This window comes from Microcebus murinus, chromosome 15, assembly GCF_040939455.1.
Source record: "Microcebus murinus isolate Inina chromosome 15, M.murinus_Inina_mat1.0, whole genome shotgun sequence".
Taxonomy (NCBI): Eukaryota; Metazoa; Chordata; class Mammalia; order Primates; family Cheirogaleidae; genus Microcebus; species Microcebus murinus.
The window spans coordinates 63,832,773-63,860,003 of NC_134118.1; the positions used below are offsets into that span (position 1 = coordinate 63,832,773).

A 27,231-nucleotide genomic window follows, 5' to 3' on the forward strand; every position below is an offset into this window, starting at 1 on the left:
GAGTTATGCATACGACTATTGTTCTGTGTATTCAAATCTTTTAAATCAATGTCTAGAGTGAAACATTATCTAGTGACCACCCCTCCCTTCATCAACAGTGAAAATACCTTCTCTCCCTTCCCTGGCATGCACTCCCAACTTTTGTTTAAAAAAAATTTTTTTTTTAATTTTAGATCCAGATTATTACGTTGAAAATGCTCAATATGCACCTTATTTTTCAATAAAATATTTTCACATAACCACCTCATTATTTATTGCTTAGGCTTAACTATGTTTTGCCATTTCATTGCTTGATGCTATTTATATTGAAATCCCACTGGTGTTCAGTCTTGAGTTCTTTATTTTGACTTCTTTCTCAGTAAGCTTGAGTAAATATTAATAGTATACAAAGCATAATTTCTGCCCTTGCATGTCCGAGGTTGCCAGATCCCATTTTAAAATAATACCTAAAAGTTTTAGAGTCAGAATAAACTGGATTCAAATCTTAGCTCTTCTTGGTGCTGGCCCTGTGACAATGGGGAAATCTTTTCACCTCTCTGACTCAGTTCCTTGTAGTAGAATGGAGGTAACATGAGCTACCTTACAGGATTTGTAAGGAGTGTACAGAGTGAAGTGGTTGTCCACTTAAGTATATATTGGCACATGGCAGCCAGTCAATAACAGATTGTTATTGTTAATCTTTGCACACTACTATCTTTGTTTATTCACATCTTAATAAAATAGTATGAATGTTATAGGTAGTCAATTAAATTATTATTGTTTTAATTTTGGAGACATAATTTGCATGCAATAACATGGGCAGATCACATGAGCATAGTTTCATGCATTTTCAAAATTGCATGCATCTGTGTAATTACCACTCAGGTCAAGATAGAGAATTTTTCCATCATCCTTCTTCCTTCCAGGCAATTACTCTTCATCCTGATTTGTGTTGTCATTGGCTAGTTTTGTCCAATCTCAGGCTTCATATAAATGAAATCATATTATTAATATACTATAAATACTCTTTTGTGTCTGTCTTCTTTGTTCAAAATAATGTTTTTGAGGCACACCCTGTATGGCATGTGTCAGTAATTTATTCTTTTTTATTATGTTCAGTAGTATTTCATGGCATAAATATATCAAAATTTGTTTTTCCATTCTCACATTTATGGATATTTGGGTTATTTCCAGTTTAGAGCTATTATGACTAGATTACTATGAACATTCTTGTACAAGGCTTTTTGTAGTCATTCCTCTTGTGTAAATACCCATGGTGGAATTACTGTTTCATAGGGTAGATATATATTTGATTTTCTAAGTAACCACTGAACAATTAAAAAGTTGCCATATCATTTTACTGTACCACCACCAAATTGTAAGAGTTCCAGTTGTTCATAATTAATCATTTGGTATTTTATAGAAATCTACTTTGTCTGATATATAAATATATCAACTTGCTTGTACTTAGTGTTGCATGGTATAGCTTTTTTCTCACCCTTTTCTTTTTAACCAGTCTGTGTATTTACATTTTTAAAATTTCTTTTGTAAGCAACATATATTTGGGTCTTGTTTTTTATCCAGTCTGACCATCTCTGCCGTTTAAATAAAGTGTTTAGTTGGTTTACATTTTATATAATTATTGATATTTGGAGGTTTAAGCCTCCTATGTTGACTATTTTTTTACTTGTCTTAACTGTTTTTGTTCTTGTGTTTCTCCTTTCCTGTCTTTTCTACTAATTGAGTACTTTTAGAATTCTATTATATCTTCTCTATTGATTTTGATTTTTATTATGTTTTTTCTAATCATTACTCTAGACATTTCAACACACATCCATAACTTATTCATGTTCTAGCTTGAAATATTATATTGCTTCACAAATGATGTTTTTTTGAATTTTATAATGCCAATTTGTCCACATATATACTCTTTATATTCTCATTGCCATATATTTTACTTATACATATGTTGCAAACCCCATAATGTATTGCTATTAATGTTGTTTTAAATAGCCAATAATTTTTTTAAGAATTTTTTTCACATTTACTCTTTCTGGCCAATATTTATGTCATCTGTGGATCTAATTCTGCTGATTATTTTTTCTCTTAATTATGGGGCACATTTACTGCTTTTCAGTATGTCTCATGCTTTTTTATTATATGTTGAACATTGTATGAAAAAGAACAGTAGCAAGTTATATTTTCCCCAGAAAAGTCCATATTTCTTCTGATATCAGGCTTCTAGGGTGGCATCCAAGTCAACCTAATCTGTAGATGAGCTGGGTCTGGGCTTTTTTGAAGATTTAGTTAGATTCATTTTGCCACTAGCATCAAATATGAGGAAAGATAAGGCTTATCACTTTAGCAGGAATTTGCCCAATAGAGAACTCTCTGTTTTACACACAGAATTTATGCTGCCAAGTTTTAAGGTCATTGAGGAGTTATTTTTCTCTCCATCATTATCCACAACTTTCTGCAAGTTGGAAGATCTCTCTTCAACCTGATGGTCTATCCCTAGTCTTTGATAAACTGTTACCTTGTACTCAGTGAAAATTTTGTGTACTTTGGGGGAATTTCTCTTAATACTTCTATCCTACACTTAGCCTTTGGTAGGATTCTGCCATGCCCCTTGACTAAATTAAAAAGAATTATGATTCTTAAAAATAAATAATTTCCTAACAGTGTAACAATAGCTTTACTTTGTCACCTATTGCTTCTAGCCAAGTTATATAGAACTTTACATGTAATTAATAAATAAAAAGTAGCTGTTCCCCTGCTTTAACCTGAGGCAAGGGTAAATTTCTCAGGCAAACTATATTACTATACCAGTGTTAAGTCCAGATTCATTTTAATCAAATAAAAGTATTAAGAGAACATATGTTTGATAATACTAACAAACATGCTTATTGCTGATAATACAAAAAATACTTATGGTTTGAAGTTCATGTGCAAACACCAAACTAAAAAAGCATGCTGTTTCTTTTATTTGCAAAACCATGGCCAAAACTGCATTAGTTGCAAGCTCACATTCACGTGCCAGAGATGCCAGAAGCAGACACCTGGTCACGTTGTACATGGCTGTTAAACTTTGAAAGAGTAGGCAATGTCTTATTTGCTTTTGGGTTTCTGGCACTAAACATGGGGTTCAAAAATAACCTTCAACAAACAAAACACAGATATCTAAAGTGATATAACCAGTCAAGATTCCACTGGCATTTCTTATGATGAGTGTTTTCCCAGAAGCTATGAGTAGGATTTATTTCTGGGTCACCTAGCCTATTCGTCCGACTCAAACCTGTCTTGGAAAAGGGAGCATCCCTCTCTACCTTCTATGAAAGTTCTCTCTCGGTTGTCCTAGACAGCCCCTGCTCCCTAGATACAACATCAGGCATAGCGGGACGGCGTCTCCCACGGCCCACTCAGGTCTTGCTATGATACCCTGGATGAAGGGATTCTTCCCAGAAGCTGCCCTGCTCCCCTGAGATGGGGTCGATGTGGTTCCTAACAGAGGGACTCCGACCTCCCACACTCCCTGCGTGTCCCATTTCACTCGCTTCCACCTGGGGAATCCTTTTCCCTGGGCTACCAGGAAGAGCCAATCTGGTCTCCTGGCCTCGCTGCCTGCATCTTACTGTACTCCAGCTCTCCACACACACAGCAGTCTCGGTTCTCTGAGCTTTTGGTCATGCTGCTCTCTGTGCCTGGGACGTCCTCCCAGCCCCACCTCATCCCCCGTTGCCTCGGCCAAGTCCACAAGTCTGTAAGATTGAGCCCAGCGTGGGGACTTGAGGAAGGCTTTCAGGAGGAAATGATAGCTGAAGTAAACACCCCACATTGAAGCATGCACCTGTTTTCCCAAGTGTCCCTTCTAGCTACACTGGACTCTGGAATGTTCCAAGAGGGAGACCCCAACTGATCATTCTTGTTTCCACTATGTCTGGATGTAGTGATTAGTTCATAGTAGCAGCCCATAAATATTTATTCAACTGCCTTAAACTGAGACTGGCTCATGCCTCTCCTGCTCTGTGTTCTCCTAACATGGTTGGGAGTCTCTTCCTCAGGGCCACTACAGCTACTTTCCAAGAGTCTGGGGCAGAGGAGCTGAGCTTGTTCATATCTAAACACCCCTGATTCTTTTACTTCACTTTGGGACAGGCAAGGTCATGGCTCAGAATCCTTGCTTTAACTCAGTGACCGTCAGCTTGCTAATCTACCTCTAAGTCTTTGTGTAACACCACAGGAGAGTGGTGTTTATTTTGTGATTCTTTGACTAGTCAGATATTACCTAATACTTGATTCTAGAATAAGCAAAGTACACTAGAAGACTTAATCATCATGAAAAATCCATAGGAAAAAAGTTTTCATTATTTGCGCACATTAATTAATTTTCGTTTTGTTTCAAATTGAGAGTGATAGCCACTGTCTAACCTTCGCCAGTCTCTGCCATGGGACACATGTTGCATGGGAGTGACATTTGAGAACCTCTGCTCCAGTTAAGCTCGGCAACAGTTACATACACCACCTATCAGCAATGAGTTATTTTAGTTTGTGAAAATATAACAGACCTTATTTGGACTGATGGTGCTTGCTTCCTGAAACAGACTCATACCCCTACCTTGGTTACTGAAGAGAGTAACTGTTTGCCATCTTTTTCCTTCTCAGGCTGTGAGGTTGAGATTCTTGGTGTCAGACCTACGTACTGCCTAGAATATAAAAATGTCCCGACGGATATCAATTTTGCCAATGCAGTCAGCGATGCTCTTGACTCATTCAAGTAAGTGTCCTGAATTCTCAGCCATACCACTGTTCTTCTTTGCTTCCAGACACACATGGATCCTAAAGTGAATTGAGAAGGCCTGGTGGTGGTGAAATAATAATGTCTCAGAGAGCAGTGAGCCTCTTGCATGGTGATGGTTAACTGATAGTAGAAGATAATTGTGAGCAAGTGACTTCACTTTTGCAGGGGCAGTCTCTGGAAATGTTTAATTGACAGCAAGAAAGTCTCCAAGGGTTTGGGACCTCCTTTTTTATTAATATGTTATTGGACAATGGAGAAGCAATGTAAATGTCAGCACTTCTCTAATAATGATTTAGTGAACCATTGGATCTCAGAAGATATTAATAAGTATTTGGCAGAAAGGGAGGATCTGTGGTCAGATAACTTTGGGAAGATTGCCCAACCTAACCCTTCTTGGAAATGCACAAAGTACATTATTAGCATATTAGAACACAGAATCTGTTTCTTCCCTCCCATGTGGAATCATGACATGCCATTTGAAAAATGTAGAAATCAGTAATGTTATCCTGAACGGCACACATGAGTCTGTCAGGGAAACTGATCAACAAGACATATCAGGACAACAAGGTCAGGACAAAGCCTCCAGTCGGTCTCAGAAATCACTGGAAGTGGAAGATGGGAGATGAGTGGGGGTCTGCATCAGAAACCAGCAACCAAGAGGCTCAGGGTATTGGGGGCTCTCAGGTTCCCAGGGGTGGACTTGAGGTCACCTTGGCTGCAGAGTGGGCTTCCTGGGTGTGGCCAGCCGGGCGACCCACAGGAATCAGAGAGTAGAGACCAGGGTAGGACTTTCATCCTCCCGGAGAAGGAGCCTGGTTTCAAGCCAGCGCGCCCCAAGAGCCAGCGTGCGCTAAGCCCAGCGCGCAGATCACTGGCACTACGCACATGAACCGGCCTGCGACCGAGACTGCTCCAGACACAGAGCTGACCCGATGCGGGCTTTGTTCTTGCCATGCCCGCCTCATCCTGGTGAGCAGCCACCACCCCCACAAATCTATAAAAGGAGAAAACACCACCCTTCTTTCACCGCTTCTTAGAATGATCCCACTCCCAATGAAACCTATCAAAAGGGCCCTTTGGGCACATCAAGGTTCATGCTCTGATTGACAGGTTGGAGAGAAAATGGATTTAAAATACTTAAAAATTGAGAAGTAACAAATCTAAAAGTATAATTCTTTTTTTCTGGGGGAAGAAGGAAGGAGCAGAGTCTGGGGGAGTAACCTTTAAATAAATACTCTTCAGATGGTTTGCAAATCCTGTGTGTTATGTGATCCTGCCTCCTACCTACTCTCCTTTCTTTTTCTTGCCCACAAGTGCTGGAAAACCACACATGTGGCAAGCTGGAATACTGTGCCGCAGGCTGGCTTTGTGCAAGCCAAGCAGAACAGCATGGCACGCGCAGCAGCGGGCCGAGCTGGAACTCTGGGACAGCTCCACGTGCAACCAGTGCTGCTTCCAACGTGTCCAAAACCCTAGCCATCCCCACAGCCCACTGCCTTGCCACTTGCGAAAATTTGGATTATAGATGTCATACAAATAGCTCCAAATTACCCAACAGTCTGTTCGGCAGTGTCATCCTTTTCACGTTATCTCGCCGTAACAGCCGAAGGGACTCCCGCTCTCTGCCACCCACCTACCACAGGTAGAACAGCACACAGCACGCAGCCGAGAGCGCCCTGGGGCACTGCTGGTCCCCAGGCTGCCAGTCTAAGCAGACTTCCCTGTGCTGAGGGACACCAGAATGCAGAGGAATAAGTACTGGGCTCTCTTTCCTCTAGAGAAGCTCTTCTTTTTCCCTTTTCAAGCATGACAAGGCGACAGTATACTGGGAATGACATCTTTACCTTGGAGAACATTTAGGAATGGGGAGGGGTTTGGTAGTGGTGGTGATGGTGTGTGTGTGTGTGTGTGTGTGTATGTGTGTGTGTGTGTGTCAATTACCAAAGGCATTGGGTTCCACTGGAAAGAAAAGGCTACAAAAAGCCGGAAGCCCAGGGAAGTGGCCCCAGGCCAGGCCTCTACATGACATGTCCTCTAATGTGTCCTGGGCTGCCACCCTGCCCAGCATAGCACCGTGCATAATGTAGTCTGTGGAAATGGCCCTGAGCTCCAGGGATGCGACATGAATGATGCCCTGGGAGGATGGAACCAGGCCAGTGCAATTGTCTTATGGGGTCTTCATGCTACCAAAGTTGGCAGGACACCAGAGACAGCCCCCTTGCAAATAGGTGGGAAGATGGAGACCCACCATCTCTAAAACTAGTCAGTGCTTGAAAGGAGAGAGACAGAGGAAGAACAGTAATAGTCTGGGGGAGGCAGCGATGACTTAGACCCTCCCCCAAAGACAAAGGAGGACCTCCTTTCAGCTATCCCCTGCATTCCCTTCTTATAAAGGACTGAAAAGTGTAGGTCAACATTTTTCTTTAAAAGGATCCAAACTTAGTCCTCTTTAGGAGCAAAGTAAGAGAAGTGTCCAGTCTAGAACAGTCTAGACCAATCAAGACCACTTTGCATGTAGCAGAATGTCCATGCAATAATGTGGCTCAAAGGAATCATTAATTCTCTTGGCATGTCTAGACCAAGAGCATAATTATTTATCTTTCCATGAGAGAGCCCTAAAAGGAAGAGTATGTCTAGAGCTCCATAGCTGACCTCTTGCTTTCTGTCCAGCTCTGTGGGAGGGCACTCAGAGTTTTTGTACCTGAGCGTCTCTGAGTCAGCACTTGCCCATGACGTGTCTTTCTTTGCCCACTGTTCTACTAGTCTGAGCAGCAGGGAGAATGGGACCCAGGATAGGTGGGCTTCAGCAGAAAGCAGGTGGGGCTGCTCAGATCTTGAACAAGGAGGTCTGCAAGGGATGAGTCAGTGCAGGGTCACCTGTCTGCAGGAGGGACAACCCATTGTTCGTACTTGACCCGGGCGTGGCTCTCTGTGCTCGTATGCTTTATTGGCCCAGTCGTACCCTGGGGGGGCGCTCCCTCTGGACTCAGACAACTTCTGGCACAGAGCAAAGGAGAGGGAAAGAGAACTGACGTGGTTGACACTCGTCTTCTAGCATTGTGTCAAAGGGCCTTATTTCCAGTGACCCATTTTGCTGTCACGCCCACCATATTACGTAGCTGTCGCTCTCCCCAGCTCACAGAAGAGGCCGCCACCTGTCTGAAGGTTGTACACCTTGCCTGGGCTCTCTCGGGCTAAGAGGTGGTGGAGCCAGAGCCCTGCTCCTTCCACAGGAGCTCTGCGCCCCGTCTCCTGGGGCCCCCCTGAGTGTGCAGGGACTGAGAACTACTCCAGGGTCAGCCCCTGAGCCCTGCACCCGGGTCTGCACCCACACCTCTGAGATGCCCTGGAGCAGAGCCGGCTTGGGACAGGAGGTTGAGGACCACCTCTGTGCAGTTCCCCTCTTTGGGCCATCCCAGGGCCTCGAGCTTTGAAGGGCTACGCAGGAATGCAGCCCCGCACCCTGCACACGCTGTCCCTCCCCTGTCAAAAAAGAAAGCAGTTTGTGGTCAGCATCACTTAATCCAACCTCCCAGAGGTTCTGTTTGTGGGATATTCATGGTTCCATGGGCAGAAAGAGGTGCTTGGTGCTAAAACCCAAACAAGCCTCGGGTGGCTCACAGACTGGGGGTGATGGGAGGAATGGGAAGACACCCACAGCCAGACCCGGCTATCTAGAGGGGACCCCGGAGCGGACTGACTGTGTGGCCTCACAACACGGTTGTCCAAGGAACAGCTGTGCCGCAGGAGCAGTGGGCCCAGCCAATGTCCTTGGCCAAGCTCCAGGCTGTTGAAGACTCCAGAGGTTGCCTTTCGGGACTCCAGGGCCTCAGAGGCCGCTGGCACTAGTGAGGGCATGGATGGATGATGGCGCAGCCCTTTCCATGAGCCACGACAAAGCTGGCTCTTGTGTCCTGGCCTTGGTCCCTCCTCCCTGGGGACTGCGGGGAAGACGGGACAGGAATCAGGCTCAGACTCAGCAGAGCCTGGATCCTGCTCCCTGCTCCACACACGTACTCAGGAAAGCGATCCAGGGACATCTGGAAGGAAAGGGGACACGGGAGGCATTTCTCTCCCCCCCCCCCTTCACTGTGTGCCAAGCGCCTTGCAAACATCGGCTCCTTTTAATACCCAGCAAAGCCCTCTTAGTAGATTTTTCAGATGGGGAAACTGAGGCTTGCAGACACTTTTGCGGTTCATCTGAGACCTCCAGGTTAGTGAGAAGAGAAGCCAGGGTTTCATCCCAGATTTGTCTAGTTCTAAGGCCCCTGTCAAAAGAGAATTTTCAAAGTCAAAACTTTGGCATGTGTCCATATGAGGATTACACCAAAGTTTGGCCCAGTTTCTCTCAGAGGGGAGCCGGACGGATGACAAGGCCGGTTAAACGGAGGACGTGGGAGCCGCACACGCACAGGTGAAGACACAGAACAGCGGAGGATGATGGGGTGCGGCTGTTGTCAGATACAGATACGATAGTAACGTAGAGGATAATCCAACCACAGTTCCTGGGACTGCTTTCTCTCTCAGCCAGACATAATTTTCATCTTATTGGTTTCCTACAAATTAACAGCTAGGTTTACAGAGTCTGAAATCTAAGCAGCAGTGAAATCTGTAACTCCAGCAAGCTTCTTAGACAGTGCTCTAACATGGCACTGACAGACAGTCATTTTGGGGGCCTTATTTCTCAGTTATGAAAGATTTTCCTTAACAGTCAATAACGAGCCATTTCTTTAAGCTGCCTCTATTTCCCTCTCCCTAGTCCTTTTCTTTTTACAGCCCACTTCAGTAGGAAAAATGGATGTAACATTATGAACTTTTTTATGGCAGAGAAATTCAGACAGAACCTTAAGGTGATGGGAGACTCGAGTGTCCCTGAAACCCCAGGACTGGGCGCCCCTTGCAGCTCGCAGGTAACTGGGCTGATGGCCACACATCCTCTGGCCTGGTTCCTGGACCCTAGAGCCGTGGCTGGCCAATAGCAGATGTGCAGACGTGGCCACGCATCTCTCCTCGCCCAGCCAACCCACTGCAAGTGAGCTAACCTGGGACGGAGTCCAGACCCATGTGGAAAACAGCTGGCAACTAGTCTGCCAGCCACACTTCAGACAGGCAAGTGCTCTCAGCCCTTGAAGATTTAGGTCTCCAGTGATTCAGTGAAACTTCAACGTAGAATCCTTGCACAAAAGGCACGTGTATAATCCCTGAATTGCACGCATCCCAGAGCCAGTGCTCCTGGCATCTGGGGTTGATAGCTTCCCGATGCAAAGCCGTCAGGTAAATTGCAGCAGTTACTGGCTTTCTGATCACATGGAGATTTGGGAAAATGGTAAATAGTCCCGAAGAAACCAGCCCAGTGATTGCTGCATTAAGGTGAAGTGTCTACTAGGAAGAGACATAAAAGTATTTCATTGAACTAAAGAGCAACAGTTAACTTTATTCCTGAAAACTCCTCACCGTAGTAAGTCACCAATGTATTAAATAGGATTTTCCTTACATAGAAGCCCTGGTCCGGAAGTGTGGACACCTAAAACATAGGATATACTACCAGGTGTGAATCAGCACACCTGGAATGCTGAAGATGCAAGGACCTAAAACAACTAAGTGCTGAGGCTTCTCTGAAGGACAGATTTTATGGAAATTTCCATGATGTTCAAATATAGCAGTAGAGAAAGTGTTATCAACTCAGTCAGTCTAATGAACATGGGCCTCAAAAAAGTTTCAGCATATGTATTAAAACGCTATTATCTAGTATGAGCTTTTACCCACCACCTACACACTTGTGGGACCCTAAAGTGACTTTTTGTTCTCTGCTGTCTATAGATGCAGAGGGAGTTTGGATTAGTCATTCACACATTAGTGAGTATGAATAATGATAATATCATTTGTGAGAAAGACCTACATAATAACCTAATGCAATCCACAGTGTGGAGGAGGGTGGTAATGGGGCTTATTAATGGGGGGCTAGTTTGTTTTATTCCAAGAAGAGAAAAGAACATCTGACTAGCAATTTCACTTAACTTGAAACCAATGTATCCTCCAAACCACTAATGAAGCAAACCTCAGGGTCCCCAGCAGAACATCACGGCATCACGAACGAGTGTGCTCACCTGCAAGTATGGCCAGAATGAGGGAAGATGCCAGGCAGAACAATCTGGAACTTGCTCCCCAACATACTGGATGGAGTAGATGTGGATGTTCAAAGACCCAGTCTGGTGTAGAGTTAAAAGTGTTCTGACTACAGACGTGGAAGATTTGCATTTCCAGTTCTAGTCCTGTCTCAGAAATCTGTGGAGCCTTGAGTAACTTCTAGGACCCTTTTAGGCTTGTTTCCTCATCCGTATCTGCAAATGCTTCCCTGGCGGTGCAGTTCCAGACTTTGGAGGCATATCGAACACAGACTCAGAGCGCAGAGCATCCGGAAGTGGAAGAGACTCAGCGTCACGGTGGTGCTCTTGCAGCTCTCTAGGGGTTGATAGGGTTCTTGTAAGAGAATAAGAACCATTTCCAAAGACAAGTTGGGCTAAGCAGAACGTTTCCTCGTTGGCGCGGGCTGCCGAGTTCTTTGAGAGTATTCAGTGGTGGTGTTCAGGGCCTTGGAGTCAGCCGTGCCTGGTTTGGACCCTGGCTCCACCCCTTACTAGCTGTGTGATCCTGGAAACTGTCTTGAACTCTGTGTTCAAGACATTCTCAAGTTTTGAGGATTAAATAAGGTAATATATGTAAAAGCCCTCTAAGTAGTGCCAGACCCATGGGCGCTGTCATTTATCAAGCCCTTACTGTTATCATGCACTCAGCCGGCAGTTACAGAGCTCCTGCTGTATGCCAAACGCTGGGCTAGCGCTGAGATACAACAGACAAGGAAGCATCGCCCCTAGGGTGAAAGAATCTCACAATCTAGAGAGGGAAAGGACACATAAATGGGTAATTAAAGGACACAGTTTAAAAATTCACAGCCCATAAGAGACCCTAGAGGGTTGCGGTGCACACAGGAGGGCCACCAGGTCTAGGCTCGGGCATCAGAGGAAGCTTCTTGGAGAGGCGATACCTCCCCTGGGACCTGGAGGGAGCGGGGGCTGTTTAACAATGAACACTGGGCTCTTTTCCCTCCCCTGTGGACGGCAAGACCCACAGCACTGCGGGCCGAGGATGAATCCTTTCAGTCCTCATGTTGCAGGTGTTGGGAGGCCATGGCGGGGGGAACCATGCCAGCTCATTGCTTGTGTGTGTATGTGTGTGTGTTTAAAACAGAGTTTTTCAAGAGAAATAAGGCAATCTGCCAGGAGTATTAGCTATTAACCCTTGTAAAGTCCAAGCAGAGAAATCAGCTTTGATTTCCATTGCTTCACCTTGTGTCGGTCACTGCTAACATCATCATCATCATCATCATTGCTCTGATCTATTTCAGGTGCTTTATGGGGAGGGCACGGGCACAGCCAGAGCTGGGGAGGGACTCCCGGTGGGAAGCACCGTGGAGAAAGGAGAGCTCACTCCACGGCACTGCCCTCCCCCGCTGGCCCTGCCAGCCTCCTCCTCCGATTCATGTCACTAGTGCCCGGTCACTGTGAGCCCAGCATCGAGGGTGAAATAGTTTGGAGGTTTACAATCAATACTCCGGCTCAGAGGGAGCGTTTTGTCAGAACTGGGCCTTCCTGGAAGTGTGGTCACTCTCTCTCCGCATTGGAGCTGACCCTTCACACGTCCCCGTAGCGCCAGGGTCTTGGGGTGTCTGCCGATGTCAGGCCCTGAACCTGGGGTGTCTGCTGACATCGGGGCCCAAACACCCATCTGTTCATCTCCCACAGGGTTGCTGGAGCAATGCTGTTCTTATTCTTGCTGGTCAAGTAGACACACAACGTAGCACTTTATTTAGAGAAGTCCTTAAAGTCCAGCAATACCTGAGCAGTAGTTATTCAAATGGTTGCATGGCGGGGGGTGAGGGCGGAGCTATGAGAACTAGCTTCTGCCTGACGCCACATCCTCCCCCTCTTTGGAGCATGATGAGCAATACCATCTGGCCAAGAGGGGGTGACAACAGACACGCTCTCTCACTTTCACCACCAAGGTGCTCAGGCCTGGCAATCTGTGGTTCCGTGTGCCGGTTTTTTTCCTTGGACAGCTCCCCCTGTTCCTTCTAAGGTGCTGGCCCGCGGGCAGGGTTTCAGGGGATCCGAGTCCTTCACGGAGGACTAGGGGTGACAAGGGAGCAGGCTGGCAGGGCCTCCTCAAGCACGCCCCTCTCTCCTGCCCCCCCAGGAGTGGCCGCGCTGACCTGGCAGCCATATACCACGAGCGCATCGACGTGGAAGGCCACCACTATGGCCCTTCGTCTCCACAGAGAAAGGATGCCCTCAAGGCTGTGGACACCGTCCTGAAGTACATGACCAAGTGGATCCAGGTGACACTCTCTGTTGGTCTCTTCCCCACGCCCCTGGCATCTTCCTTCTTACCCTTCGTGGCTGGCGGGGCCAGTGCAGGCTGTGACGAGTCCCTCTGCTTCAGGCAATGCCCCCTGAGGGACAGGACAGCCCTGGGCCACAGCCAGGCTGGGGGGTGGCAATGAAATGACCTAGATGTGCACTATTACCTGGCATAGGCGGAGACGGCCCAGTTCTTTAGAATCCTGATTGATAAGTTTGGTGAGCTCAGTGTGGACTGGACACGAGTTCCAGTCTCGATTCTGCCACACACTTGCTGAGTGACCTCACACACGTGTTTTTGTGTTTTTCTTTTTTCTTATTTTCCCATGCTTTATTTTTTGCCTCTGTACCATGGGCAGGTGACAGTTCTCATATTAGCCCAGAACTTTGCTGAAGAAGCCACAAAAGATGAAAACGGAGAGTGTACCTTGAAAAGCCAAAAGCACTGTGCGTCACATCAGCACGTACAGGAATGGGACCGTGCTGTCACACGCCCCTCCCCAAAGGGCGGCTGCTGTGATTGCAACTGTGTCTCATCAGGGCAGGGTAGTTTCCTGACACGTAAATTCAGAATTGAGAAAGTAACCCTTCTCCTACCATTCGTAGTTTATTGGCTTTTCTAAGTATAAGAGTCTCTCTCTCTCTCTCTCTCTCTCTCTCTCTCCCTGTGCTATAATGACTGCTTTCCCACCCACAGGAGCGGGGCCTGCAGGACAACCTGAATGTCATCATTTTCTCAGATCATGGGATGACTGACATCTTCTGGATGGACAAAGTGATCGAGCTGAACAAGTACATCAGCCTGAGTGACCTGCAGCAAGTGAAGGACCGCGGGCCTGTCGTGAGCCTCTGGCCAGCCCCCGGGAGACACGCGGAGGCAAGAGACACCACACCGGGGGCGGGGAGTGGGACACACCCCCGTTTGCCACCTCTTTGGGCTTTGTCCTTTTCTCATAGTTTTAACACAAACTAGGTCATCTGCCTCTAGAGTCATCAGCCTCCAACGCTGGCAGGTGACTTAGTTTGCCTCTCACTCCCTGAGTGACCTCTCTTAAGATGTTCAGCTTCCCTGTCTCTGTTTTTTCTTCTCTAAAATGGGCATAATGGTGTCAACCCCCTTGACTGTTAGGAGAATTAAATGCGCTAAAGGAGGCGCAGTGCTCAGCATATGCACACGCTAGCAAGCCTCACTAGGGCTATTTTATTAGCGGCCCGAACGCAGCACTTCTCCGGCAAACCCGAGGGAGAGCAGGTGCGTACGTAGCATGCTCTTCTCTGGGAGGAAGCTCCAGTCTGGTCTGTTCCGTGGGGGACTGGGGACAAGGTGCTGAATGATGGGAGCTGAGGCCACGTGCGCAGTAGTCTCAGCTTTTTATCTCAGGAGCGACAAATCCCAGCTCCAACATCAATCAGAAACCGGACAAGCAACCCACGCTGGCCTCTGCCTCCCCGTGCGTGCTCGTGGTGATGCAGTCATAGCTGCCCGCCATGTAGAGGCGTAGAAGCACGTAGAAGCATGCTGAGCCCACTGCAAGACCACATATGTGTCGGTTGTTACGGTGACCCCATCTCAGGGGATGCTCCCAGGAGGGCGTGGTCACACTCCCACAGTGTGCAGACGGGGCAAAGCTCCCCTCCCCACAGCCACTGCCTTGCAGGAACTCACACCCCGAGATGACCAAACCTCTACTTACCATTCCCTCAGAGCTACCATTATATCTGGCAGTAAGGGGTGAAGCACCCCAAGAAAAGGAGGAGGAGCACATGGCTCCTTTGGCTGACTGCCTGGCCTGGGTGTTCCTAGTCACCTCCAATACAGCTTTGGTGGCTTCTGCCCACTCCCATAGAAGTTCTGTCCATTCTGGGGTGCAGGAGCACAGGTGCCCACAATGCCACTGTCACCAGCCTGTCCCATCCCCGGGGACATGCACCTTGCCATTTTTCTCAGGCTCCAAGGTCAGAAAGTGCAGGAGCAAAATGTGTTCATGCAATGTCTCCATGAGCTCCCTAAATGTGAAACCAGGAAGAATATTTCACATGTTGGCAGGTTCTTGAAAAGTCCCGGGGGGTTTTTTTTGGCAAGGAAGACCATCTTTGTCTCCATTTGGCGCTTAGGAGCGTGGTCTCCAGAATGCTTGGGCAGCAGCGTGTGAGCTGGGAAGAGCTTCTTCCAGGCGGTGTGTAAGTCGGGCCTTGCAAGCCGCCCGGAGCAGTTGGGAGGTTACCCCAAAGTGGGGGCTGTGTTTGAGCAACAGTTTGTCACGCGACGGACGCAACAGTTTGTGAGAGCTGTTGTTTGTCACCAGATTTTTCACTTACACAGACTCTCTCTACAAACGCACCCTACTTCCCTTCGGAACTCTGGATTTTCTTAAACAGGAAATCATAACTCAGGGAGCCATCGGAAGCCCTCTACTAAATTATTTTTCAGAGTTGAGTTGATAAACTCAATTTCATATTCTGTGATACCCAGGGCTATATGCCCGATTTAGCCAAAGGCCAAGTCAACATCAACCAGTTGACTTTAATTTTAGCCACAAATATTTCAGCGGCTGCTAACACTGGCGATACAACGTTTACGTCTTCATCATCAAATCAGCAATGGAATTAATGGCAAACAATTACTAGTTTTTTTAAAGATTCGTGTATAGATCAGATATGCCCTAGGTCAGATTAAAATAAAAAATCCTCTTTATTTGATCTTTGTGATATTTAAGATCAGGCAGATAAATGTCTCACTTTCCCTTTAGTTTTAGCGTGGACTTTTTGACATCCACAAGTTTTTGTAATTTGTTTATTATTGAGTGAGAAAAGAGCTATTGTAAAATGTGTAAGGTGTAAAGGATAATATTACAACGAAAACTTTGAATCCACTAAAACTTGAGAAAACTGCACATTACTGTTATCTGTGACATCTGTGTGTCCTTCCAGTCACCTCTTCCACCCCCTCGGAGGCAACCACTGTCCTAAATTTTAGGTTACATTTCTTTAATTCTCTTTATAGTACTTATCATATGTGTTGTTTAGCTTTTTAGTTATTCGAACTATAATAGAAATAATTTTGTTCTGCAACTTGCTTTTTGTTTCTCAAGCTGAGATCCCTGAGATTCTAACAGATGTCTTTGTAGCCATAATTCATTCATCTTCATTGCTGTATAGTATTCCACTGTAGAACTACACTATGATTTTTTATCCTCCCACTGTTGCTGGGCATTTGGGCTGTTCCCGTTTGCAATATATTAGCTTATTAAGTATGAAATGTCCGATTTCCTTAAGTACTAAGTTTGACAGTTGGTATCTCTGACATTTCACTTAGACAGTTCTTGTTTTAAGTTTATTGTGAAAGTACATCCTCAGTCTTTCAAATGCACATTTTAGCTTGTGATTATCTTTCACAGTTTTTTTTTTTAGAGCAATGTTTGTGAAACCATGAGTAAGTCAAAATTTTGTGTTATTTTCAAACGTGAGTTCTGCAGACAGCTCAAAGTAACCATGAAGTGTTTTGGAAGGATGTGGCTAAGGAACGCACAGTATGTCGATAGTTTGAGAAGTTCCATTCTGATGATTTTAATCTTGAAAATGAGCCATGTGGGTGAGACCAAGGTGCAAAATGATGAGCTGAAAGCTGTCGTGGAAGCGAGTCCGTCTCAACCTACCTGTGAAGTAGCAGCAAGGTTCGATGTTGTTATTACAACAATATTGGACCATTTGAAACAAATGGGCAAGAGAAAGAAACTGGATAGATGGGTTCCACGCGGATTAAATGAGCGTCAGAAGAGAAATTGTGTTGAAGCTTGCCTTTCTTTGCCGTCACAACATAAAGGCGAACAATTTCTACACTGCATTGTTACATGTGATGAAAAATGGATTCTTTTTGACAATCACAAGTGTTCGGCACAATGGTTGGGTAAAGATGAAGTGCCGAAACACAGTGTCCAAAACTGAATATTCACAAAAAAAAGCTAATGGTATCTGTTTGGTGGTCCTGCACTGATATTATCCACTACAGCTTCACGAAACCTGGCCAGTTGCTTACGGTGGATGTCTACTGCAACCAATTGGATGAAATGATGAGATGCTTGTGATTAAGCAGCCGAGATTGGTTAATAGAGACAGGCCAATCCTCTTGCAAGACTCCATGTCACACAAACCATGCTGCTTTAAGTACAGCAGCTGGACTTGGAAACTGTCATCCCCTGTATTCACCAGACCTTGCACCAACTGACTACCACTTCTTCCAGGCTTTGGGCCACTTCTTGCAAGGAAAAATAGTCAATTCTCAACAAGCTGTGGACAACGCCTTTTGCAATTGCATCACCACTCGCTCTCCAAGCTTCTTCACTGCTGGTGTAAACAAGCTACCATTAAGATGGCAAAACTGTGTTGATAGTTTAGGTGCATGCTTTGATTAATTGTACTGCTTCTTGTTTGAGATACAATAAACTAAACTTTTGATTCGGAATTGGACATTTCATATTTAATGACCTAATATATTCGTCTGCAGGTGCACATGCATGAGGGTGTTCGCTATATCCCTGGGAGTTAACTTGACAGGTCAGAGAGTGTGTGGACCTTCAGCCTTACTAGATAAGGCCATTTTGTTTTCTGAAAAATAGAAAAGTCTCTCATTTTTTACATAGTCAAATCCATCAGGTGTTTTGGTAATTTCTTTCTTTGGTCTTAAACTTCTCCCCACCGAGGTCCAATAAATATTCACATATGTTTAAGAAAGAGAGCACAAAACCAATCATGCTTGATCTTCTTTGCAGATATATAACAAACTGAGTGCCGTGGAACACATGACAGTCTACGAGAAAGAAGCCATTCCAAGCAGGTTCTACTACAAGAAAGGGAAATTCGTCTCTCCTTTGACGTTAGTGGCCGATGAAGGGTGGTTCATAACCGAGGTAATTATAAAATATATGACAATTTATTCAGTATACAAATTCTATCACACAGTCCAAAGACAAATGATAATTATTCACTTTTGACATGTAAAAGATGTTTCCACCTAAGCGCCGTTCATTGCACCGTTGCCTTCTTTAGAGAGTCCGCAGGCTTGCTCGAGCGATGCTGTAGACGCAGCCGTAGCCCTGCACCCAGAGCCACGGCTTAGACTTCGTGGCTCCAGACTTGCCGTGTTTTAACAAACGGGCCTTAACTCGATTACCCAGGCTTACAACGTAACCTGTTCAGTCTGAAGCGGAACAATTACTGCGAACCAAAGCAATCGCTCCAGGCAGTCAAAAGCAGGCAGAGGCGCAGCCTCGCTTCACCTTGCAGAAAAACGTTTGGCAAACGAGACTCTGTAGATCCAGGTCCCCAGCTTGAAAACTTGATTTTTACGGGAGATATTGTCTTGCATTTTGGGGCCAAACCTTAATTGCCTCATGCCTGAATGACCTCAATAGCCTCCTCCCAGTCTGCTTGGACTCCAGGCGCACCCGGCTCTTGTATCCAGCTCAGGATGTTGGGCCGTGGCGGGAAGGCCCAGCCCCGCCCCAGGGGAATCTGCGGTCATGTCATGTTTGAAATTAATTCCTGAAGGGAGCATGGGGTATTTGAGACATGCATCTGAAGGTGGGTTGAGCAATTAGATGGAACTACAGGATAAAAGAGAATAGTGGGTTGAGGCCAAGGAAGTGTAAGACCCAGGACTCGTGAATAAGCCGGCAGAGAGCAGGTGGCGATCAGCAGAGATGTGGATTAGGAAAGGGGTGGGAGGCTAGGGACACAGGAACTAGAGAAGTGGGGGTTCCATGACATGAACCTCAGATACTCAGGAGGACCAAGTGACCCCTGTGTGCCCTCAGACAAAGAGGAACACCTACCTGGTGCACAGCAGATCTGGTTAGACCCATCGGTTTCGCATTCAGTTTACTTTCTGACGTTGGCTAGAGGTAGGCATTCCCAGGCGTGCTAACCCAGCAACTCCGCAATACCAAGTCTCTGCATCCGCTCATCTGCAGTTCCTTAGGCTTTCCCTTCAAGGTCACAAGGTGGCTGCTGCAGCTCTGAGCATCACATCCCCTCAGGACACCCCAAGGCAGGAAAGCAAGGTCGTGGTTTCTTCTTGAATGTCTCCTGCTTTTGTCGGGGAGCAAAATATATGTAGCAGAGCCACATGCAGGTTTTGTGAGACCCTGAAGATTATGGAATTTGGGTGAAGGGAAATCTCTCTTGAAGAAAAAAAAAAACATAATTATGAACACAAAATTAGGTGTAGGGACCATGATGCTCAAACTTCTTTAACTGCATTGTGAACCTACTTCGGCCCAGAGCCCACTGGCAGCTTCCACTAGGGTCTCATCAATTGATGGACTAGGGTGGCCAGAAAATTCCTGCCCTGGGTCAGCTTTGGTTCTGAGACCTGACACAGTCTGAAGTGCAGACGGGAGGGCCACAATCACAAGACAAAAATGATGCTGAGGCCAGAATCAGGCAGATGGGGTCCCTGAAGTGAGAACAGCAAAGAGGAGGTGGGGAGAGAGAGAAAAAGTGTGCCACCCAGAGCACTGGGACTCCTGGTACCCACCAGGAAGCCCAGTGACAAGTCCGAGGAGCCTCCTTCTGCCCCAGCTCTGCATCCGTCCCTTCCCCGATGACACCCCTGCCGCACACTTGGCACTCTGTGGGGGTCCAAGTACCTGCTCCCCTGCAGGAAACTGGCCAGTTAGTGCCTTCTGAGGCTGAGGCCAGACGGTACATGTTATGTTACGTTATATTTCACTTTCGCTGGTACTGAGCAAGCACACACTTGTTTGAGTAAATCAGAGCTAAGAGTCAATGAATTCGCAAGGGCCACCCGCTATTGCAGCGTACGTCCTAAGGAGAGGGGAGAAGCCACCGGACAGAAAAGGAAGAATGCCGAACTATGGACAATGACCTGAGCAGCTTTGAAAAATATATAATTATTGCAAAAGGGACATTTGAGGTAATCTCAAAGATATGTGAAGCAGAAAGTTTGAGAAAAAAGAAAGAAATCGGAAATAATATAAATAGGATGTGAACAAACAAGATTAGTTCTGAAAGCTTAGTGTGACGAATGCAGAGACTAACGAGGGCATCTCGCACACCGGGAGTTGGTGATGACGAGTACTGTGACACCAACCTCCGTGTGTCACGCCTGGACCGTTAGAAACTTCAGAACGACCTCTGCCCCAGAGTCCCGATGACATGCACAGGAAGTTATTGTACATTTTGCAGATAGTAAACATATCAAGAAAAATTTCTGTTTAAACGTTGATCCACGACAACAACAACAATAGCTAACTTGAATAAAGTACCTCCCCGTTACTATTTCTAGTCCTCCCAATGACTCTACATTGTGGGTATTGTTTATTCTGAAAATAACATACCACCACATAAAATGGAACACAAATGTGGGTTTGGGCTTCCTAGCAGCCAACCCAAAGAGGAAAGCACAATCAATTCTATTGCTACAACTTATATTGTCTATCCGTATGAACACAAATGTTTCTCTGGAAAATCATAATTGACCCTGAGCCCTCAGAAAAATGTATGTATCTTTTAGTGACATCTATTTGTACCTTTGTAGTCTCCTAGACTGCATACCTTAATTATTTTACTCCTATCCTTGAATTTATGGATGTTAAGACATCACATATAAAAACTGTAATTTCTTTTTATTTTATTTTTTTAATTTCAGGATAATATGGGGTTACAAACATTTTGGTTACATGTTATGACTTTGCCTTGCCCAAGCCAGAATTTGGGATGTGCCCTTTCCCCATACAATGCTCACCATGTCCGTTAGTTGTGAGTTTACCCACTCCCATCCCCCCAACCCTCAATGGATATTCCTACTGTGCGAGCACCTTCGTGTTGATCAGTTAGTGCAAGCGCAGCAGCAACAAAAATAAATAAATGGGACCCGATCAAATTAAAAAGCTTTTGCACAGGCAAGGGAACTATCATTAGAACAAATAGACAGCCCACAGAATGGGAGAAAATATTTGCTTTCTACACATCCGATAAAGGGCTGATAACAAGAATCTATGTAGAACTCAAAAAAAACCAAACAACTCCATCAATAAATGGGCAAAGCACATGAACAGAAACTTTTCAAAAGAAGACAGAATAATGGCCAGCAAACATATAAAAAAAATGCTCGACATCTCTAATCATTAGGGAAATGCAAATCAAAACCACCATGAGATATCACCTAACCCCAGTGAGACTGGCCTCTATCAAAAAACTGTCATTTCTGATTCTACCTTAATATATATAACATTGAGGTTTTGTTTTGTTTTGTTTTCTGAAAAATCCTAAAAGACAAGCACCCATTCTTTCTTTATTGGCTTAGACTTTTTTTTTTTTTAACATCATTCTATTGTTTGTTATACTTTCTTGGCTGCAGAGAATTAAAAACTCCATTCTATATGGAGTTCTTGCTCTATGCCAGGGCCATTAATCTCCCACATTCCTATCTGCAAAATTTCTCCCCAAATGGTACAAGAACGTCACGTTTGGCTCTGAAACCTACACGCAGCCCGCAGTGCACGCGACGGTGCTCCCGTGCGGGGTCGGTCACACTTCACATCTGCAGGGCGGCATCGTTGCCAGCCCCGGAAGCAGTCTCGCTGGGTCTGGAGAAAGACAGGACTGTTTTCTGGATTAGACATGATTAGCAGAACAGCTGAGTCAGGGCAAGGTGGTGCTGGAGGGAGCCCATAAAATAGAGCCCCACCCCCTGCCTTCTCCCCCCAGCTGCCATCCCATCCAGATGTGTGACTTGGCTTCTTTGGTACAAATGCCATTCCCGTACAAACGCTAACTTTCTGCCACCAATGTAAGTCTCGCAGACTCTGAGGAAGCTGCTCTAACAGGAAGACTTAATTGAGTTCCTTTTTTCTTCTGGTTGCTTAGAGAGCTGTCATTGAAAGAGATAAAGACAGGGAAAGGGATTTAACATGTCACCTGGAATTGCACAATGATCCAGCCCGACTGCTGACACTGCCACAAGAAAGCAAGCTCCCTGCCCGGGCCCCCCACTGTGCACCTGCCCCTCGCTGCTTAATAAACGGCTGGGTTTCCAGCTGCTGTCAGTCCTTTCTCCCATCTCTCTCCTGAAAGGGCAGGAATCTGAAGGGGTTCCTGTTCCCAGAGCAGGAAAGAGGCAAAAACGCAGGCCACTTCCAAAGGTCCAGCCAAGCCTTCAGGGACAGGAAATGGGGCTTCCTAACTGATGCCCCACCTAAGGCCTGGTCACTGCCCTCTGGAAAGCTTTGGCATTGCATCTTCCTGCCAGGGGCTGAGGGCCACTCTTTCCTGGAGTACCGGAGCCCTGCATGGGGGCTCCACTCGAGCTGGCTCACCTCCACCGGGGCTCTCAGTCAGCCGCCGGCCACTCCCTGCCCCAGGAGGGCTGGGTCAAACTGGGTTGTCACAATGCCTATGGGGGGTGGTCCAAGGACACTGAGGAGGCAGGGACAGCTGTGCTAAATGTCCTTGGCATATGGGAAAGGCAGGAACAACACGGCACGATGCCAAGTGGAGAAATACCGTGGGTAGTTTCCACCAAACTCAAGTATCCTCTCCCATCCTCAACCACAAAGGCTATGCGTAACGTACCACGCGAAGTCCTAATTCCATAGTGGGGACCCACTGGGAGTCCCTGCCCCACCCCAGGGGCTTACAGTCCAGCGAAGGAGCCAAATGCTAAATACACATGCAAGCCCTAAGAGTAGAGGAGTGCGTGACCGCAGAATGTGTTCGCTGCTGTCATGAACACAGAGGGGGCCATGAGAGACAGTGCTGTATCTAGAGGAGGCGGCCCATGTGGACGAGGGGTACCTCTGAGAAAGGGAGCTCGGGCAGACACCTGAAAGAGGAGTTGTCAGGGATTGGGCAGGGAGAGGCTGCCCTCCGCGGGAGGAACTGGATGCGTGAAGAGCCAGAGGCTGGAAAGTCTTTCGAGAATTAGAGGAACTGGTATTTTATCACAAGTCCAATGGGAAACCATAGGGAATCTTAACAAGGGGGCAGGAGGTGATCCATGATCCATAATCCTCAGGGTATATAATCCACAGCTCATGGGGAAAACAGACAAAGAACTGAGGTCATGAGCCCTTCCCATAGAAATTTTTATATATCTTATGTTGACCCACTAAAGAGACTACTAATGCTACTTCATACACCTTTAATTAGTAATACCAGGTAGTGTAAAAAGTAATCTTCATGTATCATGCCTGGGTCCTTAGAGACTTTGGAATGAACCCCCTACAACTCCAAAAAAAGTTTTAATGACATACACATAAAGTTTTTTGTTTTTTTTTTACATTTTGCAGATAATAAATATATCCAGAGAATTAAAAACAAATTCACTCAATAACAACAATGACAATAATAGGTATCTTGAATTAAGTACCTTCTGGGCACTACCTCTGCATTGTGGACATTGTTATCCCAATTTTACTGAGTTCAATTTCACTGAGTTAGGCAAGGTACCTGAAACTCTGACCCTTTAAGGATGCTAAGTCAGGCCTTCGACATTGGCTAATTATTAACAGCCCTAGAAAAGAAATTTCAACAGGGACAAGGTGTCTCTGAGTTTTAGGCGCCTTAGCCTAAGGTTGCAGAACTCTGAGTAACAAAGCCAGGATTTGGATTCAAATGTGGCCATTAAGCATGAAGTCCTGTCCAGTTCTCTAAAAATCTCCCAAACCTTTTATAGAATGTTAAGTGTATTCTGATCTCATGTTTCCCCGAGACAGACTCACCCTGCTGGCTCTCGTGGGGTCTAGAGATGCGTGTCAGCTCCTTCACACTGGTAGAACACACATTCTGACATCATCTTCCTCTGTTTTCCCTGCTCGTGTGCTGCTGCAAACCTCTGCAGCTGCTCCACGGCTCAGTTTGCCCCCTGTTCCTCTTCCTGACCCAGCCCTCTCCTTTCCCATCACCAACATGGGTGATTTGTATATATTTGAATCAAAATTTTCATTTTTGTGGAAGTAATTTTTCCCAGTCCAAGACTTAAGTGTTGGGAAGTAAGTGGCCAGGGAGGGGTAACTGTGCTCTTCCAAATAGCTTCCATCAGCTCATAAACAGTCAGTGGAATCCCTGGAATGCCCTTTCCATCCTGACTCCTGCCTGTCCTTCGAAGCCCAACTCAAACACCACCTCTTCCAGGAGACACCCAAGGAGTTCCAAATTTCCTCCGTCTCAGAACTTTCTTAAGACCTTGCTCACTCCACCTGGCACGTTCACCTGCTCGTGGGCTCTGCCCTCCTGGGGCGGGCAGGTCTTTGGCATCTTGACCCTAGGGTCTCAGTATGGATTGGTGGATTGAATGAATTAATACCTCCTGAGGCAGTGGGTTACTCCCTGACAGGTTGTTCACTTTGCGGGTTTGTGAATCGGTTACCGAGTCAACAGACAGGAAGGCTGAGTCAGCCCTAGCAGAGGCATTTCAGCAGGGACGAGGTGCTGAAACCACTAATGGCAATTCTCCTAGCTTCGGTCAGCCCAGCGCTGCAGTCTGAGGGTGAGACACCCCTGCTCTCCCCAACCCCTTCTCTGCCCCTCCTGGACAGTGTCCGCCTCGGGCCGCCACTCCCGTGTTACAAGGCGGGCTGGGCCCAGAGCCTAGGAAGGATGAAGAAACCTGGGCCTGCACTGTCGATCCGGACTCCCGCCTGGGCCGGGAGGAAGGCAGCAAATCCAGGCCCACGCTCTAAGGGAGGCCAATGTTTTTCTCCGGAGGAAAGATTTATTTTGAAAACTGGCAAAGGATATGAGATGCCAGGCTCAGTTCCGAAGCCTGTGGTTGGATGGCAGTTAGGCCCGCACCTAGAATATTTGGGGAAATCCAGACACTCTGGAAAGCCCGGCCCTGCGTTCTGGAGGCAGCGAGCGAGAGAGGAGCGGAGCAGAGCACGGTGCCCCAGGGGATCGGACGAGGGCGCCGCGGCCCTGGGCTTTCTGGGGGTGACCAGGGCCGAGTGTGTGAGCGCCGTGGGGCACACGCGTACCCTCCTTCCCCACTGCCCTTCTGTGTACACGTGATCTGGGAAAAAGAGAAAAAAGAGACCCTGTCCACTTAGTGCTTCCCTCCGACACTTTGCTCCCCTCCGCGGACTTTCGCTTCTCTTGCTCCTGCTGATTCCGCCGCGTGGCTTTTCCATCTCAGGATCCAGCCGTGTGTGGCAAGGGGCTCTCTGGTGTCAAGCTGGAGCCCTGATGCCCCAGCGATTTCATTCTGTCTTCGAAAGACAGAGAAGGGGATGCTTGGAGGGACGCCCCTTTGGAGCGGCGCGTGGCCAGCACACCGCAGAGGCTCCTAACTGCACTCCCGAGGGCTCCCGAGAGGCCCGCTCAGCGGAAGCCGCTCCGGAGGACAATTGAGAACAGCAGTGCCACAAAATCCGAGAAGCCATGGTTTGTAACCATAGCTCGACCTCAACCCTGGCAGCAAAAACACCTGAGCCAGCCACGCTGTCATCGTGTCACAGGAGTTTTCATGGAAGCTCGAAGCTGCCCCTGACTTGAACATACATCGCTGGGTGCTTTTCTCAGCCTGGGGTGATGTCAGAAGGTCACTGTATTTTCGAGGAGATGGGAGGCTTTGGTTGTAACCATGTCCTAGGAGAATAAAGTAGATTTCATTTTCCTTAGGCCGTAACACACCTTAGACAGGTTCTCACCTTTTCTTTATTTTAATCTGGCCAGATTTCAGTGGTGTTCCCACTGCCCTGGAGGTCTGTTGAGATGCTTCAAAGGACAAAAGGGGAAACTTGGGTCCCTGCCCCCACACCCTGGAAGAATCACACTTTTAGTAGCTGGGAGGCGGGATGATGGTCCAATGTGCAACTAGCCGTACCCACAGGCGCCAGCCACTGAGACCAGGGCGCAGAGGAAATAGCTGGTTAAGGCCACACTGGCTCCCATCTGTCGGAAAGCAGCCAAGTGTCAGCTGAGGCTGTACCTGGTTCTGGGGTCACTGAGACCCCAGTGACTTTCTGGGAGGGAGGCCCATGCTGCTAAGGCCGGGGCCACGCAGAGGGACGTGAGACACTGTCTCCGATCTCAGGATCTCCTTGGAAAGGACAGCTCATCACTGAACATGGTGCATGGCTTCCGGGGGCTCTGACAGCCGATCACCCAGGGACATTGTTAAGAAGAGAGGGACATTGTTAAGAAGACATTGTTAAGCCTCAGCCAGACCTATGTGATGCAAATATCCAAGTGCAGGCAGGCGTGGGCAGTCCCGTGTGGACAGCGCCTGTTCCGGATTCCAGCAGCAGCGACGACAGTGGCCTCCATAGGAAGAAGGCCAGAGAAGGAGCAGCAGGAGGAGCAGGAAGGACCAGACCAGACCCTGCCACAGATCCTGTGTTGGAAGGAAAACTTCGAGGACCAATTTCAACCTCCCCAGCTGCCCTGCAAGGAGTCATCTGGAGACAGCAGGGCAGAGCCGGGGCCACATGTCGGGCAGCTGCTGAACCTCCCACCTCCTCAGGGGTGTTTTTCTCTGCGACTTAGCAGCCATTTGATCTGCAGTGAGGAGAAATAGGAAGGAACAGGTGAGAAATACGTGTGCTCATGTATTCCAAAAATGCAACAAGAAAAAACAGGTAAACACCCCACGTGTTTGCCAAAGCAAGTCCCTTGCCCCTGTGCAAGCATAGAAAAAATGACCACAGACTGTTCTGCGCTTCCTTCTTCTTTCTGCCCTTCCAGCCCTCCTTCCGCCTTCGCCCTCATGCCCAAGCCGGCCCCACACTTCTAAGGGGGCTCCCCAAGCAGCTCAGCCCAGCTCCATGAAGGATCCCAACACGGTGACCTCGGTGAGCCCAGCCCTGGCAAGGGCAGAACAAACTTCATCCCTGGGTTTCCGATTTGGGGGTAAAGAGTGGTTGTTACATTTTCTTTCTTTCCCTTCCTCCCTTTCTTTCTTTCCCTCGCTCTTTCCCTTCCTTCCTTTCTTCCTTTTTCTTTCTTTCTTCTTTTTTTCTCTGTTTTTTTATGCTAAGGATGATTGGGACAAACTCTAGTCTAAGAATGATAACTCTT

The 27,231-nt window shown here is 46.9% G+C and overlaps 1 protein-coding gene across 2 annotated transcripts in view; it reads left to right on the forward strand.

Annotated features, from left to right (window-relative positions):
• The window catches only part of ENPP6 (ectonucleotide pyrophosphatase/phosphodiesterase 6), a 93,060-nt gene that overhangs the window by 52,560 nt on the left and 13,269 nt on the right, over positions 1-27,231 (forward strand). For both annotated transcript variants that reach the window (XM_012784974.3, XM_076010694.1), the window contains exons 3-6: positions 4,642-4,753; positions 13,031-13,172; positions 13,892-14,071; positions 17,964-18,101. In XM_012784974.3, coding sequence (XP_012640428.2) covers positions 4,642-4,753; positions 13,031-13,172; positions 13,892-14,071; positions 17,964-18,101 — 572 coding nt within the window. The remainder of the gene's footprint in view (positions 1-4,641; positions 4,754-13,030; positions 13,173-13,891; positions 14,072-17,963; positions 18,102-27,231) is intronic.